The 13,871-nt window shown below is 50.6% G+C and overlaps 5 protein-coding genes and 1 non-coding gene across 6 annotated transcripts; 4 read left to right on the forward strand and 2 right to left on the reverse strand.

Moving 5' to 3' along the window:
* Window positions 1–27: 27 nt before the first annotated feature.
* GLRG_00993 (uncharacterized protein) lies at window positions 28–2,328 on the reverse strand (the record flags this gene model as incomplete). Its single annotated transcript, XM_008091678.1, has 11 exons — window positions 28–48; window positions 140–372; window positions 475–671; window positions 733–851; window positions 902–1,035; window positions 1,124–1,369; window positions 1,421–1,489; window positions 1,554–1,629; window positions 1,684–1,796; window positions 1,867–2,255; window positions 2,315–2,328. The coding sequence occupies 11 exons, from the start codon at window positions 2,326–2,328 to the stop codon at window positions 28–30; spliced, it is 1,611 nt and encodes a 536-aa protein (XP_008089869.1).
* Window positions 2,329–4,203: 1,875 nt separating this feature from the next.
* GLRG_00994 (uncharacterized protein) lies at window positions 4,204–4,779 on the forward strand (the record flags this gene model as incomplete). Its single annotated transcript, XM_008091679.1, has 2 exons — window positions 4,204–4,559; window positions 4,614–4,779. The coding sequence occupies 2 exons, from the start codon at window positions 4,204–4,206 to the stop codon at window positions 4,777–4,779; spliced, it is 522 nt and encodes a 173-aa protein (XP_008089870.1).
* A 320-nt stretch (window positions 4,780–5,099) lies between these two features.
* Window positions 5,100–5,182, reverse strand: GLRG_13033. Its single transcript has one exon. It is a non-coding gene; the product is annotated as a tRNA-Arg (tRNA).
* Window positions 5,183–7,073: 1,891 nt separating this feature from the next.
* On the forward strand, window positions 7,074–7,520 carry GLRG_00995 (uncharacterized protein; the record flags this gene model as incomplete). The annotated part of the gene is made up of 2 exons (XM_008091680.1): window positions 7,074–7,256; window positions 7,320–7,520. The coding sequence occupies 2 exons, from the start codon at window positions 7,074–7,076 to the stop codon at window positions 7,518–7,520; spliced, it is 384 nt and encodes a 127-aa protein (XP_008089871.1).
* Window positions 7,521–8,088: 568 nt separating this feature from the next.
* GLRG_00996 (C6 zinc finger domain-containing protein) lies at window positions 8,089–9,913 on the forward strand (the record flags this gene model as incomplete). Its single annotated transcript, XM_008091681.1, has 4 exons — window positions 8,089–8,117; window positions 8,288–8,434; window positions 8,610–9,317; window positions 9,550–9,913. The coding sequence occupies 4 exons, from the start codon at window positions 8,089–8,091 to the stop codon at window positions 9,911–9,913; spliced, it is 1,248 nt and encodes a 415-aa protein (XP_008089872.1).
* A 1,560-nt stretch (window positions 9,914–11,473) lies between these two features.
* Window positions 11,474–13,722, forward strand: GLRG_00997 (GMC oxidoreductase; the record flags this gene model as incomplete). Its single annotated transcript, XM_008091682.1, has 4 exons — window positions 11,474–11,534; window positions 11,595–11,853; window positions 12,123–13,028; window positions 13,110–13,722. The coding sequence occupies 4 exons, from the start codon at window positions 11,474–11,476 to the stop codon at window positions 13,720–13,722; spliced, it is 1,839 nt and encodes a 612-aa protein (XP_008089873.1).
* Between the last annotated feature and the right edge of the window lie 149 nt (window positions 13,723–13,871).

The raw sequence follows: 13,871 nt of genomic DNA on the forward strand, positions 1-13,871 counted from the left end.
AAAGCTGGATTAGCGGCGGAATTGCCATTAATGAAACATAGGATGGTCCTATCAGAGGTATGGTCAGCAAGATACTGGCTATAGTCCTTTAAAGGTCAACGCAATCTATGTGTAATTCGTAGGCTGGTGACGAACTAACTTTATGCATGCCCCAGAGTTCTTCGAAATAGAACGTACGATCGAGGTCAGGTTGCACGTCTCCGTTTCCTAGCCAGGCCATTGGATGGTCATATTCATCCAGTCTCTCGTAGTCAAAGTCTTCCCAACGAGGATGGCGCAAAGCAGTGTAGGCGTGCAGGCAGGATCCAGGCCACAAGGTCCTAATTTTCGCTTTACCCGTGGCTCCGTTCTTGTACCAGGACCTACAGTTCCCTATCACAGTGTCATATTAGATCAAAGAGATTCTGGGGGATCCGAATGGGCCAGCGGGCACCAGTCATGGAGCGTATTTCGCATAGAACGTAGGTTGCTCACCGTTGAACACTGTCCTATCAAAGTAGTTATCTGTGTATTTGAGAAACGAATCCACTGCACTCCCTTTGACGACGATGCTTTTGTAGCCCTCTCGGGCGCACTTTTGAATGCATTTGGTTGCGTAGGCGATTTGCTGCTCCATCAAGAGAAGAAGCGAGCCTGTACCGACGCCCGACTGGGCGCCCAAAACCATGAAGCTGTCATAAAAGTCAGGACGCAAGACTCACATACGGGACCTATGAGTGGTTGGCATCTTACAGGTTGGGCATTTGGGGAATGCAGACGCCCAAGTATTGCTTTGGTTCCTTGGCCCAGAGATCCTGAAGGTTCACCCTGTCCAAGCCATGAATGGGGAAAGCGGGTACGGCGGATACGTCCTATACGTATAAGCAACGATTCTGTCCCAGGATTCTTTCGCAAAACCTACAAAACCGGTTGCACAGATAATGGCGTCGAACTCGCGTTCGCAGCCATCAGCGGTCATCAGCCCTTTCTCGGTGAAACATGCCAATTCCTGGGAACAGAAATCAACATTGTCCGCCAAAAGGCATTCCAGATAGCCTAAAATTCATGTCAGTCTCTATGAGGCTATTCTTTTGAGAGAGGCACAGCAAGGAAATGTCGTAGTAACTCCAGCAGTCATTCTCACCTGGCCCCGGCGTGAGACGCTTGCAAGCCACCGGGAAATCTGGTATCAGCTTCTCGGCAATCTCGGGTTTTGCTTCCAGCTTCTCTTTCATTGCTTGCTCCACAACCTTTCTAGCCTCAAGCTGTGTCGGATGGTCCTGCTCGGTGAGCTTGTGGACGGAGTTAAGCCCCCGTTCGAGTTCGCGGCGAACCTGCTGGTAGTAGCTTTCATCCATGAAGCGCTTCTTTTCTTCAGCCGTAAAGGTATCTGGACGCATTATTAACAAGCTTCAAACTTAAATCGAATAGGAACGCTTACGGTTGCTGGAACCTTTGGGACAATCAAACTTTTCCATGAAATCAGCTGCAAACGTCGAAGATACCCATGCTGGAAAGACCATTTGGTTAGCCCGGACAGCATGCGGTAAAAATTATACTAGAAAATTACGTACTTCTGCTCCTCACAAAGTTGGTGACATGTTTGGCTTTCCTCTGCATTTCTGGCATGATCTGAATACCGCTGGACCCCTACAGGTGCCAATGTGAGTGCATGCCATATCAAAACCACAGTGTTATACTTACTGCCCCGATAACAGCAACTCTCTTGTCTTTCCACGAAAAGCCGTCTTGCTTCTCTTCTTTCGCAGCATCCCAATTTGCGGAGTGATGAAGAAGGCCTTGATAAGTTTCTCGCCCTGCAGATGGTGTCAGTACCGAATGTGCCACCCCACTTTCTCTACACTTTAGCGTAGATAGGCAACATACCCGTAATGGAAGGCCACTTAGGCTTGGATAACAATCCAGTGGCGTACAGAATAAAGTCAGCCTCGTCAACTGTCTCTTTTCCCGTTTCAAGGTTTTGTACAGCGACGGCCCATTTTCCCTTTTCTTGAGACCAAGTTGCTCCGATAACTCGGTGCCTGAGCTTGATGAATCTTTGCAGGTTATAGTGGCCAACTACCCTTTTTAGATAGTTATGGATCTCCTCACCAGGGGCGTAGAACTTTGACCACTGCGTATTTTGGCAGAAGGAAAACTGATAACTGTGTGATGGAATATCACAGGCGACTCCGGCGTACCGGTTATGGTGCCATACTCCGCCGATATCGTCGGCAGCCTCGTAGACTTGGAACTCGACATCGCGAATATGTTCTCTTATATGGATAGCAGAACCGATTCCGCTGAAACCGGCGCCAACACAGATGACTCTTACCTTGCGATCTGCATCGATTGGCCGTTCAAGGAGTGGTGCTGCCCATGAGCAGTCAACCTGAGCCCTACATTCACAAGCAGTCTAAGCAAACTTTCGGGGAAAAGTGGAGTTCTTTCAGAATTCGACCTACTGCAGAGTTTGTTCTCTATTTTCGTTAACAGAATTGAGAGATTCACCGTTTACAAACCCCATTGGAACGTTTCGAGTCAGACTGTGCTTGATGAAGGTGAGATGAACGAGCAAACTTTGAACCCTTCTTAAGACAAATTCGGGAAAAGCGAAGGGAATCCAACAGAGAGGAACAGAAATAAGTCTTGAACCAATTAACCTCAGGTCTTTAATGTTTTGGAAACCGGCAAGGGGGGATTTGGTCCGAACTTGGGTGTTTCAATGTCCAAGTTGGCTCTCAATGGCTTCGTTACTGGAGAAGAACCAGAAGGTAACTGGAACAGTGAATCCCATTCTGGATATATGATACCAATAACTGTCATTTAGATAGGGACCCCTCTTGGTTTACCGATCACTTGCCGAATATGAGCCGGCGATCAGTGATTCTGTTGGATTGACCGGTTGTTTGCTGACTCTGGTGGTTTCAAGTGAGGGGTAATGTGGCACAGACACCCCCCGCCTCCCACTGTATGGGCCGATCGATGACATCGTGTTGGGTAATTATTGGACATAATACATGTACGGTGTTTGTTCAACTGTGTAAGAGTATATTTGCGTACTCGTGCGACCTTACGAGGGACCGCCTTGGATAAGTACCTCAGCATGAGCTTAGCGAGGATGGAAACACGAAGACGATGCTACCTTACTAAGAGCCGGCGCACGATATTGCAGCTTAGTCAGGGCTGCTTCATCGATTAGCTTTCAGGAAAGATATACAGCATTTGGTATTTTTGTGCTGTCCTAACACGAGCCTTGGTGACCACAATGGTGGCCCAGCAGCCTTGGATAGAACTCTGTAGTAAACATTGGAAGATGATCAGCAGTGGGTGCAGTATTTGCGCGTATGTCGAAGATCGTAAAGAAAACAAAAGAAGGAAAGTATCATCAATATCAGAAAGCGATTTATTTTCGATTGAGAGGAATTCGTTGCTTGGCAGCTCAGTGCTGCGTGCTGTGCTGGTAAAGACGTGAAGTTAACTACGTCAGACCTGGTTCGTCATTTGAACTCCTTGCATACTTATCGAACCAATTGGGGAAAATGACAAGTCCTTGGGAAGAGGATTTGACGGCTCTATTGGCACCGCCGCAAAGGTCTTAGCCAACCACTAACATTAGCTCTTAGCATTGTTTGGCAATTCTTTCCATAGTCGACTTGTAAGTGAACCCGTCAACTCCTCAATGCTTCTATTTCATGCTGTCAAGATGAGTACGTCAGATTATCAATGGCCATATCAATCAACTCGGCGGCATTGTGATTAGCTGGGACTAGGGCGATGTCGCGGGGTTCGTGGTTCATATTGATGACGCCATCTCCCCATCGATAACGTGACGTTCCACCAAGATGGTGCGAACCTGAAGCCAAACTCACCCTAGTAACTTCTACGAAGAAGCCCCTGAACCCCCGATTTTCATAACACAGAGACCACTCGAAGATGCGTAATTTTGCGATTGAGACTTGGGGCTTTATCTACGGTCACCGCTTGCTATCAAGCTGACTCCTGTAATTAGTAATAACTTGAAGCTTACCAAGCACGCAATCGTTGGGAATTCTGACAAATCCACGAAATGTTATCGCTTCAGACGACTCTGGAACTCAGCTATAAAGGAAGCTGTCGCATTGGGCATGCTGCTCCAATTCAGCACACAACCCTCAGACTTTATTGCCTTCTTACCACTGTCCATTAATCATTGTCTTGACGGATCCTGCTCATTAAGCAAATATGTCTTCTATCACTGTTTACGACGCTGTCATCCCCTTATTCATTAATGGGCTCAAGACCTTTGACCACATCCTGAGCAAGGCTGAGGAATACGCGAAAGCCAACAATATCGATGCCAATACGTACCCCGAGGCCCGTCTCGTCGAGGATCAATTACCACTCACCTTCCAGGTGCAAAACGCTACGAAGACTGTCAAGACGAACGTAGGCCGCCTGACAGGCGTTGAGTTGGAGCCTTTTGAGAACAAGGAGAAGACGATCGAAGACCTGCACAAGCGCATTGAAGAGGCGCTGGATTTGCTTAGCAAGGTTGATGCTGCTACTGTAAACGCCAAAGCCGACGACCAAGTTGACCTGTAAGTGTTATTCCAATTTGTGGGCTAACAGCGGCATCTAACGAAGTTGAGTAGACCGATTTTTGGTGGAAAGACACTGAAGGTTTCGGCAAAAGAAGCGGCGTTGAGCCACGGTGTTCCAAACTTCTTTTTCCATTTGAACGCGGGATATGCTATCTTGAGGTCAAAAGGTGTGCCTGTTGGCAAGGCAGACTACCTTGGCAGCTTTTTGAACCACTAAACTAGGTGTAAAATGGGAAGAGTCGAACTTTTGACGACTCTCTATTTAGAATAGAACCATGCCTTATAAACTCAGCGTCCCCGCAACGTGTAGTCGATATATGATTCGTTCCATAAATGGGTTGTGAGAGGCTTAGTGAACAGACCTCTTCTTCTGTCCAGGCCACTCAAAGATTAAGGGTGGTTCTGACGCTCAGAGTATAAGGACCTAGAAACGAAGACTTCCAATACATGGGTCACTCACTTCCTGTGACCGATCAGAGTCAAATCTGTGTCGGTGACATATTTAGCCAAAATATGTAGAGACTTACATCAAAAAGTCGACCAACCTGGGACTCGAACCCAGAATCTTCGGATTACGCTCTTGATAGGAGTCCGACGCCTTACCATTTGGCCAGCCAGCCAGAAGCTGCTTCTCTGCACGCGAAGGATGTCATCATCCAACAGCAATCACAAAATCTAATGGAAATGGCGCATGAGTGGAGAGTTGTGCGTCGTTTAGCACAGATGCTGGGGCATGTCTTGCTGGAGTGGGGTCTCACTTATTCAGTGGGCACAATGGGAATGCTGAGTATAAAGTATATTGTCGGACTCAAGAGAACATTATCTTTTCGTGTTGCTCTCCTGCTCAACTGCGGTAGTTATCCGATTAAAGTAGTCTTGGAGCCATGATACTTGCTTATCACACACACACACACACACACACACAAGGCGCCTACCTGTACTGGTTAGTCTCTGCTGAGGTTAGCGTTGGTAGTACAGCGCTGCTGAGATAAAAACCTAAAACGATGGGGCATCGGGCTTGTGCCGGCAAGGCTTGGAACACGTTTCGTCCGACTCCCGGGTTGCTGTGCTCGGAATAAGCATAAGTCATCAATACGAACCAATAAATACAACGTGATTGCTTTGTAGGAGGCGAATTCTTTGATTCAATCAACCAAGAAACCCTGTCCTAATCCAGCATAATGAAATGTAGTATGCCAAGATTGTAGCGCCCGTTATTGATGTTCTCGTCTCAGATGCCAGGGCCCCTGCTCGCCATTTGGAGCTATGTAGTGAGACTATGCGGAGCAATAACACATCTAGTCTCTCGAATGGCATTCCCCAGACTCCCACCATGGACATCCGGCTTTGAGCACCAATGAGAGTTATAGAACGCTAAGAATCCCTTTTTAGGTTTCCAACGCCACAGGTCTGACAGTAACCGCAGCAAGAGTTAGCTACCTTGTACTTTCACTGTCATCACGAACCAGTTACAGCTGCTTGAATGTTCAATGTCACCATCATCCGATAGTATGTACTGCCTAGCGGGCTCTGCGTTATCGGGTATTTATGTAGCATGAATAGATTGAGATGAGGTGTAGGTCAGAGGTGCCGCGTATCAGGTTTTACGTATCGCAATATTACATGTGTACCTGGAGAACTGCACTATATCGCGTATGAGAGGTTAGAGTGTTGTGAAGCCAACGGCGAAGGCCTGGATGCATAGCTGACTCGTTGGGTTAACACATCTGGCCTGATACGTTCAGGTCCCCACTACTTAGGGAGCTGAGAGGGAACGACATGTATCAAGGCCTGCAAAGTATAGAAGCCCAACCCTTCCATCTCATCGGTTTGTCCGATGTATACCCCACACGTCACCACATATCGCACCCGCCAAGCCTGCTCAAAAAAATGTACGGTTTCAGATAGGACTTGATCGACAACCATATTGAGATTTCTGGCTATTTGCGCTGGTTGCGGGTAATCTACGGGTGCACTTCTGGTATTATGTGGGTGTCTAACTGTATCCGGTAATTACAGCCACCACCACCACAACACAACATAATCCATTACACCTAACATAACCAAATAGTAACTTGAAAAGATGCGCAGGGTTAGTGGTTAGGATGGTTAGGGTCTGGGTTAGGGTTTGGGTTTGGTTATGTTAGGTGTAAGTGATGGAATATGAGATTTCTGCACAGACGAGCCGAAATAGGCTTAGACACCCGCATAATACCAAAAGTGCATTTGGGTAGTATGTCAGGAGGTGCATGTCGGAACTGCTCATAAACGTGATACTACGACACCGGCCCCCTGCCCCTTGAATAGATTTAATGAGATCCAATGCAAACTTCTCTCTAGAGTCTTTTTAATACTTCCGAACTATATAAATGTCCCCTCTTCACGTATCATCGGTCCTGTATTCACACCAACACTCATTAGTTCTTGACGAACAACCGTCGAAACAAATAACCATTATACCTTCCGATATCCTCTGCTTTTTTCTAACTCTCTGCCGGTCAGCTGGAAAAAATGCGTTTCTCTACTCTCCTCTTCTTCTTGGCCCCACTTGCCGTTCTTGGCGATGATGACGACGTTTTTGATGACCAGGGACGCATTACTGCTGGCGATCCGGCGACCGGTCCTCTGTGCTGCAATAGGGGTGTTGCAGACCCCAGTGGAACATGCAAGGCCATGGGATTGAACTCCTATGCTGTAAGTTCTCGCGTTCTCATTTGAAACGACAGAGGGGAGACAGAAAACTAAATATTTGTGTAGTGCGAATCTTTCAGGAAGAACAACGAAGGACCTGTGGCGGGTGATCCTGATGATAAGTCAGGTTGCGACAATGGTTCGTTGGAACTGTTTCCGGTCGGACGCGACGTTAAGGGATTCGTTGCGAACTCCAAGGACTCAGTCATACTGGGTCCCAGCTCCTTGGGTGCTGTTTTCAAAGCATTCATTGGATGTGCAGCATGATTATAATGGTCCGACAGAATTGGGTACGGAGTTGGTAGGGTCAGGTAAAGGCTGTAACGACAGAAATGAGGAAGAACACACAATCTTACAAGATCTCAAGAGAAAAAACCATTGCCTCTCTTAACGCCGAAAAGGAGGCCAAGTATTGAATTGTGCTGACTGAATGCTGAAGCAAGCATTTAGTCGTCTCGACTGAGCGTCCTTCGACTTATCTCGGGCCCGAACACTTCCAATGAGGCTAGACAATCCTCGCCCCCTGCAAGACAGCGCGGTTTATGCCTCCAACCAACCAATGTGAGGCCGGCGAGTCGAGCCGAGAAGGATCATGCTAGTCCTCTTTAATGCCCGACGTTTCCGAGCATAGTCTCGTCCAGGCAATCCTGACATCAGTCACCCTTTGTTGTTGTCTCAGAAAATGAAATTCCGACGTTGAGCTCACAATTTTCAAAACCATCAGTACGCCCCCAAAGGCCATTCAACTATGCCAAGTTGATAATATCTCAACTTAGCCAACTCAGTCTTTCTATGACTACCCCACAGTCATCAAGTCCTCAGGGTCAGCACAAACATGCCTGCTCCCTTTGCGCACGGCGGAAGGTAAAATGCAACAAAGCCGACCCCTATTCAAATTGCGACAAGGCGAAGGCTCGTTGTCTCTACGAATTTCCTATACAGCCTCGGCCTCGTAAGAGAGCTGCCGATGAAGACCTGCTGAACCGATTGGCTGCATACGAGGAGCTGATGCGGAAACACAACATTGACTACAGTCGGTATGCCCGCACTTGGGTTACTACGGGACCAAACGGTCAAGTAAAGGAGCATGAATCTGCAAGTCCAGTCTGGACGCTGCCTACGATCAGCCATGATAGACCATGGACCCAGGCTCAAGAAGAGATACCTACGGAGATGGAACGGTCAGTCCATACATGCTTGATGGGCTGAGGTCTCCATTTTCGACGACTAACTTGGCAATAAAGATGCTTGTGGGCAAGTCTCCCACCAGAGGTCTGTTTGTGCTCGACCTCCCATGTTTGCTCTTCTGATCTGACAATCTTGCGGAGGAAAGCTCAAATACCCCCCTTACCAAAGTTTGCCTCGCAACGATGACGGAATCAAACATCCTGGCCTGTCAATGAGTGACTTACTATCAAGCAATCAACCCGGGATATCACAAGTGCACCCGGAACCAAGGCAGATCTATCGCTCCTGGCAGGTATTTGTCGAGTCGGTCAACCCCCTCTTGAAGATAATTCACGTGCCAACGTTACAACAACGAGTCCTGGACGCCAGCTGGAACCCAGACTCGGAGCTGACGTCCACACCGACCGGGGCCGCCATCCGGATCGGTCAGAAGATTGGCCTACATCTACATAAAGCAGCCCCCAAGATCTCGGCATTTGACGGAGAAATGCGCGTCCGCCTTTGGTGGCAGTTATACGGTATAGACGCCCGAACCCGTGCCGCTGGTCGAAGCTCCCAGCCGTCCGCAGGCGAGTTCGGCAACGTCTGCCTCCCGCTCAACGTCAACGATGCCGACCTGCACCCCGAAATGACCGAGCTGCCCACCGAGCACACAGGGCCGACCGAAATGACTTGCGTCCTGGTCAAGTTTGAGGTGACCAATTGGGTTCGCTCATCCGCCAGGGCATTCGTAATCCTCGACTTATGTTCTCAAGGGACAGCGAGGGGGACGAAGCAGACGGGGCTGGAAGAGAAAGCCATCGACGAGCTGGAGGCCAGGTACCACGACAAGTTCCTTCGCTATCTCGACCACAATGTCCCTCTCCACGCCTTAATGTACGCAATGGCCTAGATTGCAATCGCTCGCATGCGATGCAAGGTTCACAACCCGCGGGGGCAAGCTTGGGGCGTCGGAGAGGCTCTCATGTCACGAGAAAAAGGCGACGTGCTTTTCGAATCGATCCTAACATGGTTGGAGATGCTGGGCCTGGCCTTGCGTACCAAGTTTTCGTCGCACCTCATCACCCACATGACAACTAGGTACACCTTGGACGCCTATATCGATCAGCGACCTTCGACGGCGGTGTTCGGGGGCGCGTGTGGCTTTGGCCTGGAGGCTAGTCGAAAAGCTGTACGGAGAGCACCCTGAGATGATTCGGGATATTAGTCAAAACCCGTTCTTTGCAGCCCTGGGCGATTTAACCCTTGAGGCTTGGGAGGCTGGTAGGAAGGAGCTGGTCGACTCTCAAGAAACTCGCGCCGCTGGTGCCTCGCCCGCGTTTATCCAATCTATATGGGACCAGAGGCGCAACCAAGCTGTGCAGGTATCCCAACTATTATCAGCCCCAGAGTTGCAGAATCTTGACGCGGTTGGTTTGAAGGACAACGGAGACCTGGGCTGGGAATATTGGAATGATTTTCTGCGGCTTTAAGTAGCTGATAGCTCTACGATCATGGGGACTCTCACGTCAAGTATCAGCTGTGGCGTCAAAGTTGCCAGATATTCAATTTCAACCCCTAGATCTTCCTTCAAGCGGTGAGTCCTGATTCACTGCTGTCGCAAGCCTTGTGAGTCAACCAACAACAGCAACAACAATAGCTTGTATGGCGATACTGCCCACTCCAGGCAGCCCCAATCCATGTACATATACAAGCCGGTTCCTCTTGAGGCCCCATAGGTACGCAATGATACTCTTAAGACAATCGAAAAGACGTAGTACAAGTATCATGCTCCATGCTCATTATAATACGAGGTGGCCCAGACTCCTCGCTAAAAATGAACTTTTGAGCACCATGTAACGTAATGAAAAGACCTATTTAAAGCCATGTATCACCGAGAGCTTCCCCATCAAGATGCATTAATTATATTGGATCGTAGCCCCTGGTGTGTAAGCAACCTCCCTGTCACCCCCGCACACACGCACATACCTCTCTTCCTAGGACTCGTCCCTCATCCCTCACAACCCCTCTACCCGACGGAGTGCGGGGGATAAGGCGTTTAATCATTCTTCAGCTGTAGAATTGTCGTAACATTGGCTGTGGCTTCGGGAAAGATCCTATCTGCACGTTTGTCAGTCCTCCCTTACATAACGTTTAACAAAAGTCCTCTTTGCCTGCATGTTTGTATCTTCTTTCTTGTTTCCCACAAGATCTACATTGTAAGGCACTAATGTGCGCGTTCTGGCACGTCCACCTCGCCCAAAACTCGAACCAAATCGAGACAGACCCCCCAATATGTTCTTCAACACCTCTAACTCCGGGGTCATGCTCTCAGTCATTCGACTACATAGAGCCCACAAAAAGGGCAGATTGTCGTGCTTTTGAACGAAGCAAACAGTCGAGAAGCAAGTCCGAACCCCACCTGGTCCCTGAAACATTGCCAGGACACTTAAGCTGCATGCAGCTAGATTGACACATCGCCCAAAAAGTGATATATGATATATAAAGCGTCAATTTTGGCCCGTACTCGACGCTGTCGGTCTTGCGATACTCTGTACACAATGTACACATGTCACGACGATGCACCATGCCGACTAAGCAGCCGTCGGCCAAATCTTAACTTTCGCCACCATCCCCATATCCAATGTAATATCCAATACCAACCCGACCCCATAGTATCCATTTTGCCGCGACGAGGTCGTCCGTACTTGTGACGTGCCCCTCACTAGACTTGCAGTTATGTAGAACATACCCTGTAGGCTCAGGGTATTGACCCTTGATACAGCATGAGTGGATTGGTAGCGTTTGGTGGAAAAAAGACCGACTCCGCGGCACCTGTCATTCTCGCCATTCTATCGAGGGTGAGGTTTGTTCCCTCTCGCCCGCGTGGCTGGTAACCTACGGAATATAAAGCATGAACCCTCGCGGCACATGGAAGTGTGCATTATTTCCTCGTTCCTGCCCTCGTTACATTCTTCAGCCACGCGAGATCCTTGGCCTGTTACCTGTGTGATCAACCCATGCTAGTGTGACGTGTAGATGAGATAGCAACTATGGGTATTTACAGCAAGTTGGCAGATGACATCCAAGAGGTGGATGTGATCATCGCAGGAGGTACATAGCTATGGCTTCTGCACCCATATTCTCCAGGCAATGCTGACCCTCGGTTCTCAGGCGGCACAGCAGCATGCACACTCGCCGGACGTCTTGCAGACTCGGACCCGGGTCTTTCGATCCTCGTCATTGAGGGTGGCACGAATAACCGGGACGTGCCCAGCGTCGTCCACCCGGCCTTCTTCCTTGACCACCTCGCCCCGGACAGCAAGACCGCCATCTTCTACCAGGGCAAAAAGTCCGACAAGCTGGCAGGGCGCAGTCCCATCGTCCCAGCAGGAGGGATCCTCGGCGGCGGTTCCTCGATAAACTTTATGCTGTAAGTGCCTGGGTTTCCCCTCTCCCGAGCTTCTGGTCTCCTCCGGTTCACGATGGTACCCATGACCACTCGGGTTCCTTCTCCGCACACATTCGCGCGCGCCCGCACAACGAATTTTATTGCACCCATCCCTGACTTGAGCATGCGAGGTGAAGATAATTGGGATAGCTCCCTTCTGAGACTCATCATTTGACGGCTCCTACGACCATCCCATCCCATCCCGTCCTCTTCTCGAACACCAAGCTAACGGGCTATGCCTCGCAATGCAGTTACGCGCGCGCTCAGAAATCAGACTATGATTCATGGCGAACCCCGGGCTGGTCGGCCGACGACCTCCGCCCGTACCTCAACCGCTTCGAGACGTACCACGGCAACGGCGACCCTTCGCACCACGGCGACTCTGGCCCGGTGCATATCTCGTCCGGCGGGTTCCGCGTGAAAGACGCCGAGGACGACATCCTCGCCGCGGCGAAGCAGACCGGGTACCCCGAGATCCGGGACCTGCAGAACCTCGACACGAACAACGGGTATGAGAGGTGGATGAGGTACGTCTCGCCGGAAGGCCGGCGGCAGGACGCCGCGCACACGTTCCTGCACCCACGTCTGGAGGACGGCAAGCACCCCAACCTGCACGTCGTGGTGGAGTCCAAGGTCATCCGCGTCCTGTTCGACGACAACAAGCGCGCCATCGGCGTGGAGTACACGCCGAACCCGCAGTACCAGGCTGTCCTGAGCACGACGAAGCATCCCGTCCAGACCGTGCGCGCGAGGAAGATGGTCGTCCTCTCGTGCGGCGCCTGCGGGACCCCTAGCGTCCTGGAACGGTCCGGCCTGGGCGACAAAAAGGTCCTGGACAAGGCGGGCGTGCCCGTCGTCGCGGATCTACCGGGCGTGGGGCACGACTACCAGGACCACCACCTGCTCTTGTACCCGTACAAGACTGCGTTGAAGCCGGAAGAGACGTTGGATGACATCTTGAGCAGGCGCATCAGCCACGAGGAGGCGATCGAGAGGAAGCACAAGATGCTCGGTTGGAATGGCGTCGACATTGTCAGCAAGATCCGACCCTCGGAAGAGGAGGTCAAGGCCCTTGGTCCCGAGTTCGAGAAGGCCTGGGAGAAGGACTTCAAGAATGACCCCAACCGGCCGCTCATGCTCAGCGGCTTTTTGCACGGGTGAGCATCTCCGTTCTCTTCCGTTTCTCATAAAAGACAGCGGAACAAAATGGATAGATCAAAAGACTAACACCGGCCCAGATATCTCGGAGACCACTCCGCCATCCCTCAAGGCCAATACACAACCGCCGCAAACTACACCGCGTACCCCTATTCCCGCGGCAGTATCCACATCACTGGCCCCTCCCTCGAAGACCCCGTCGATTTCGACACTGGCTTTTTCAACGACCCGGACGACCTCGACCTCAAGAAGCAGGTATGGGCCTACAAGCACTCGCGAGAGGTCACCCGCCGGACGGCCCTCTACCGCGGCGAGGTCGCCGGCGGCCACCCCTCCTTCCCCGCAGGATCCAAGGCCGCGCTCGTCGACTCAGTCTCGCCCGGCGCGCACAAGAACGTGACGCCGCTCGAGTACTCCGAGGCGGATAACAAGGCGATCGAGCAGTTTCTGCGGGAGAACGTGAACACAACGTGGCACTCGCTCGGGACGGCCAAGATGGCGCCCCGGGAGGAGCTGGGCGTCGTCGACTCGTCGCTCAGCGTGTACGGCGTCGACGGGCTCAAGGTTGTGGACCTGAGCATCGTGCCGGAGAATGTGGCCGCAAACACGAACAACACAGCGTTTGTGGTTGGCGAGAAGGCGGCGGATATCATTGCGAACGAGCTGGGCCTCTCGGTCCCGCCAAAATTGTAGGTTTTCCTCTAAGAAAAGATATAATGTTTGGCCAGAGCCAAGGACGGTGAAGTATTCGTCTACTTCATCATTCATGAGCTATCAATCTCCGCGTAAATACATCGTTCTGAATCATATACCCTGGTGCAAATGGAAATGACTTGCAAAGT

Source organism: Colletotrichum graminicola (assembly GCF_000149035.1).
Source record: "Colletotrichum graminicola M1.001 genomic scaffold supercont1.3, whole genome shotgun sequence".
In the NCBI taxonomy this organism is placed as follows: domain Eukaryota; kingdom Fungi; phylum Ascomycota; class Sordariomycetes; order Glomerellales; family Glomerellaceae; genus Colletotrichum; species Colletotrichum graminicola.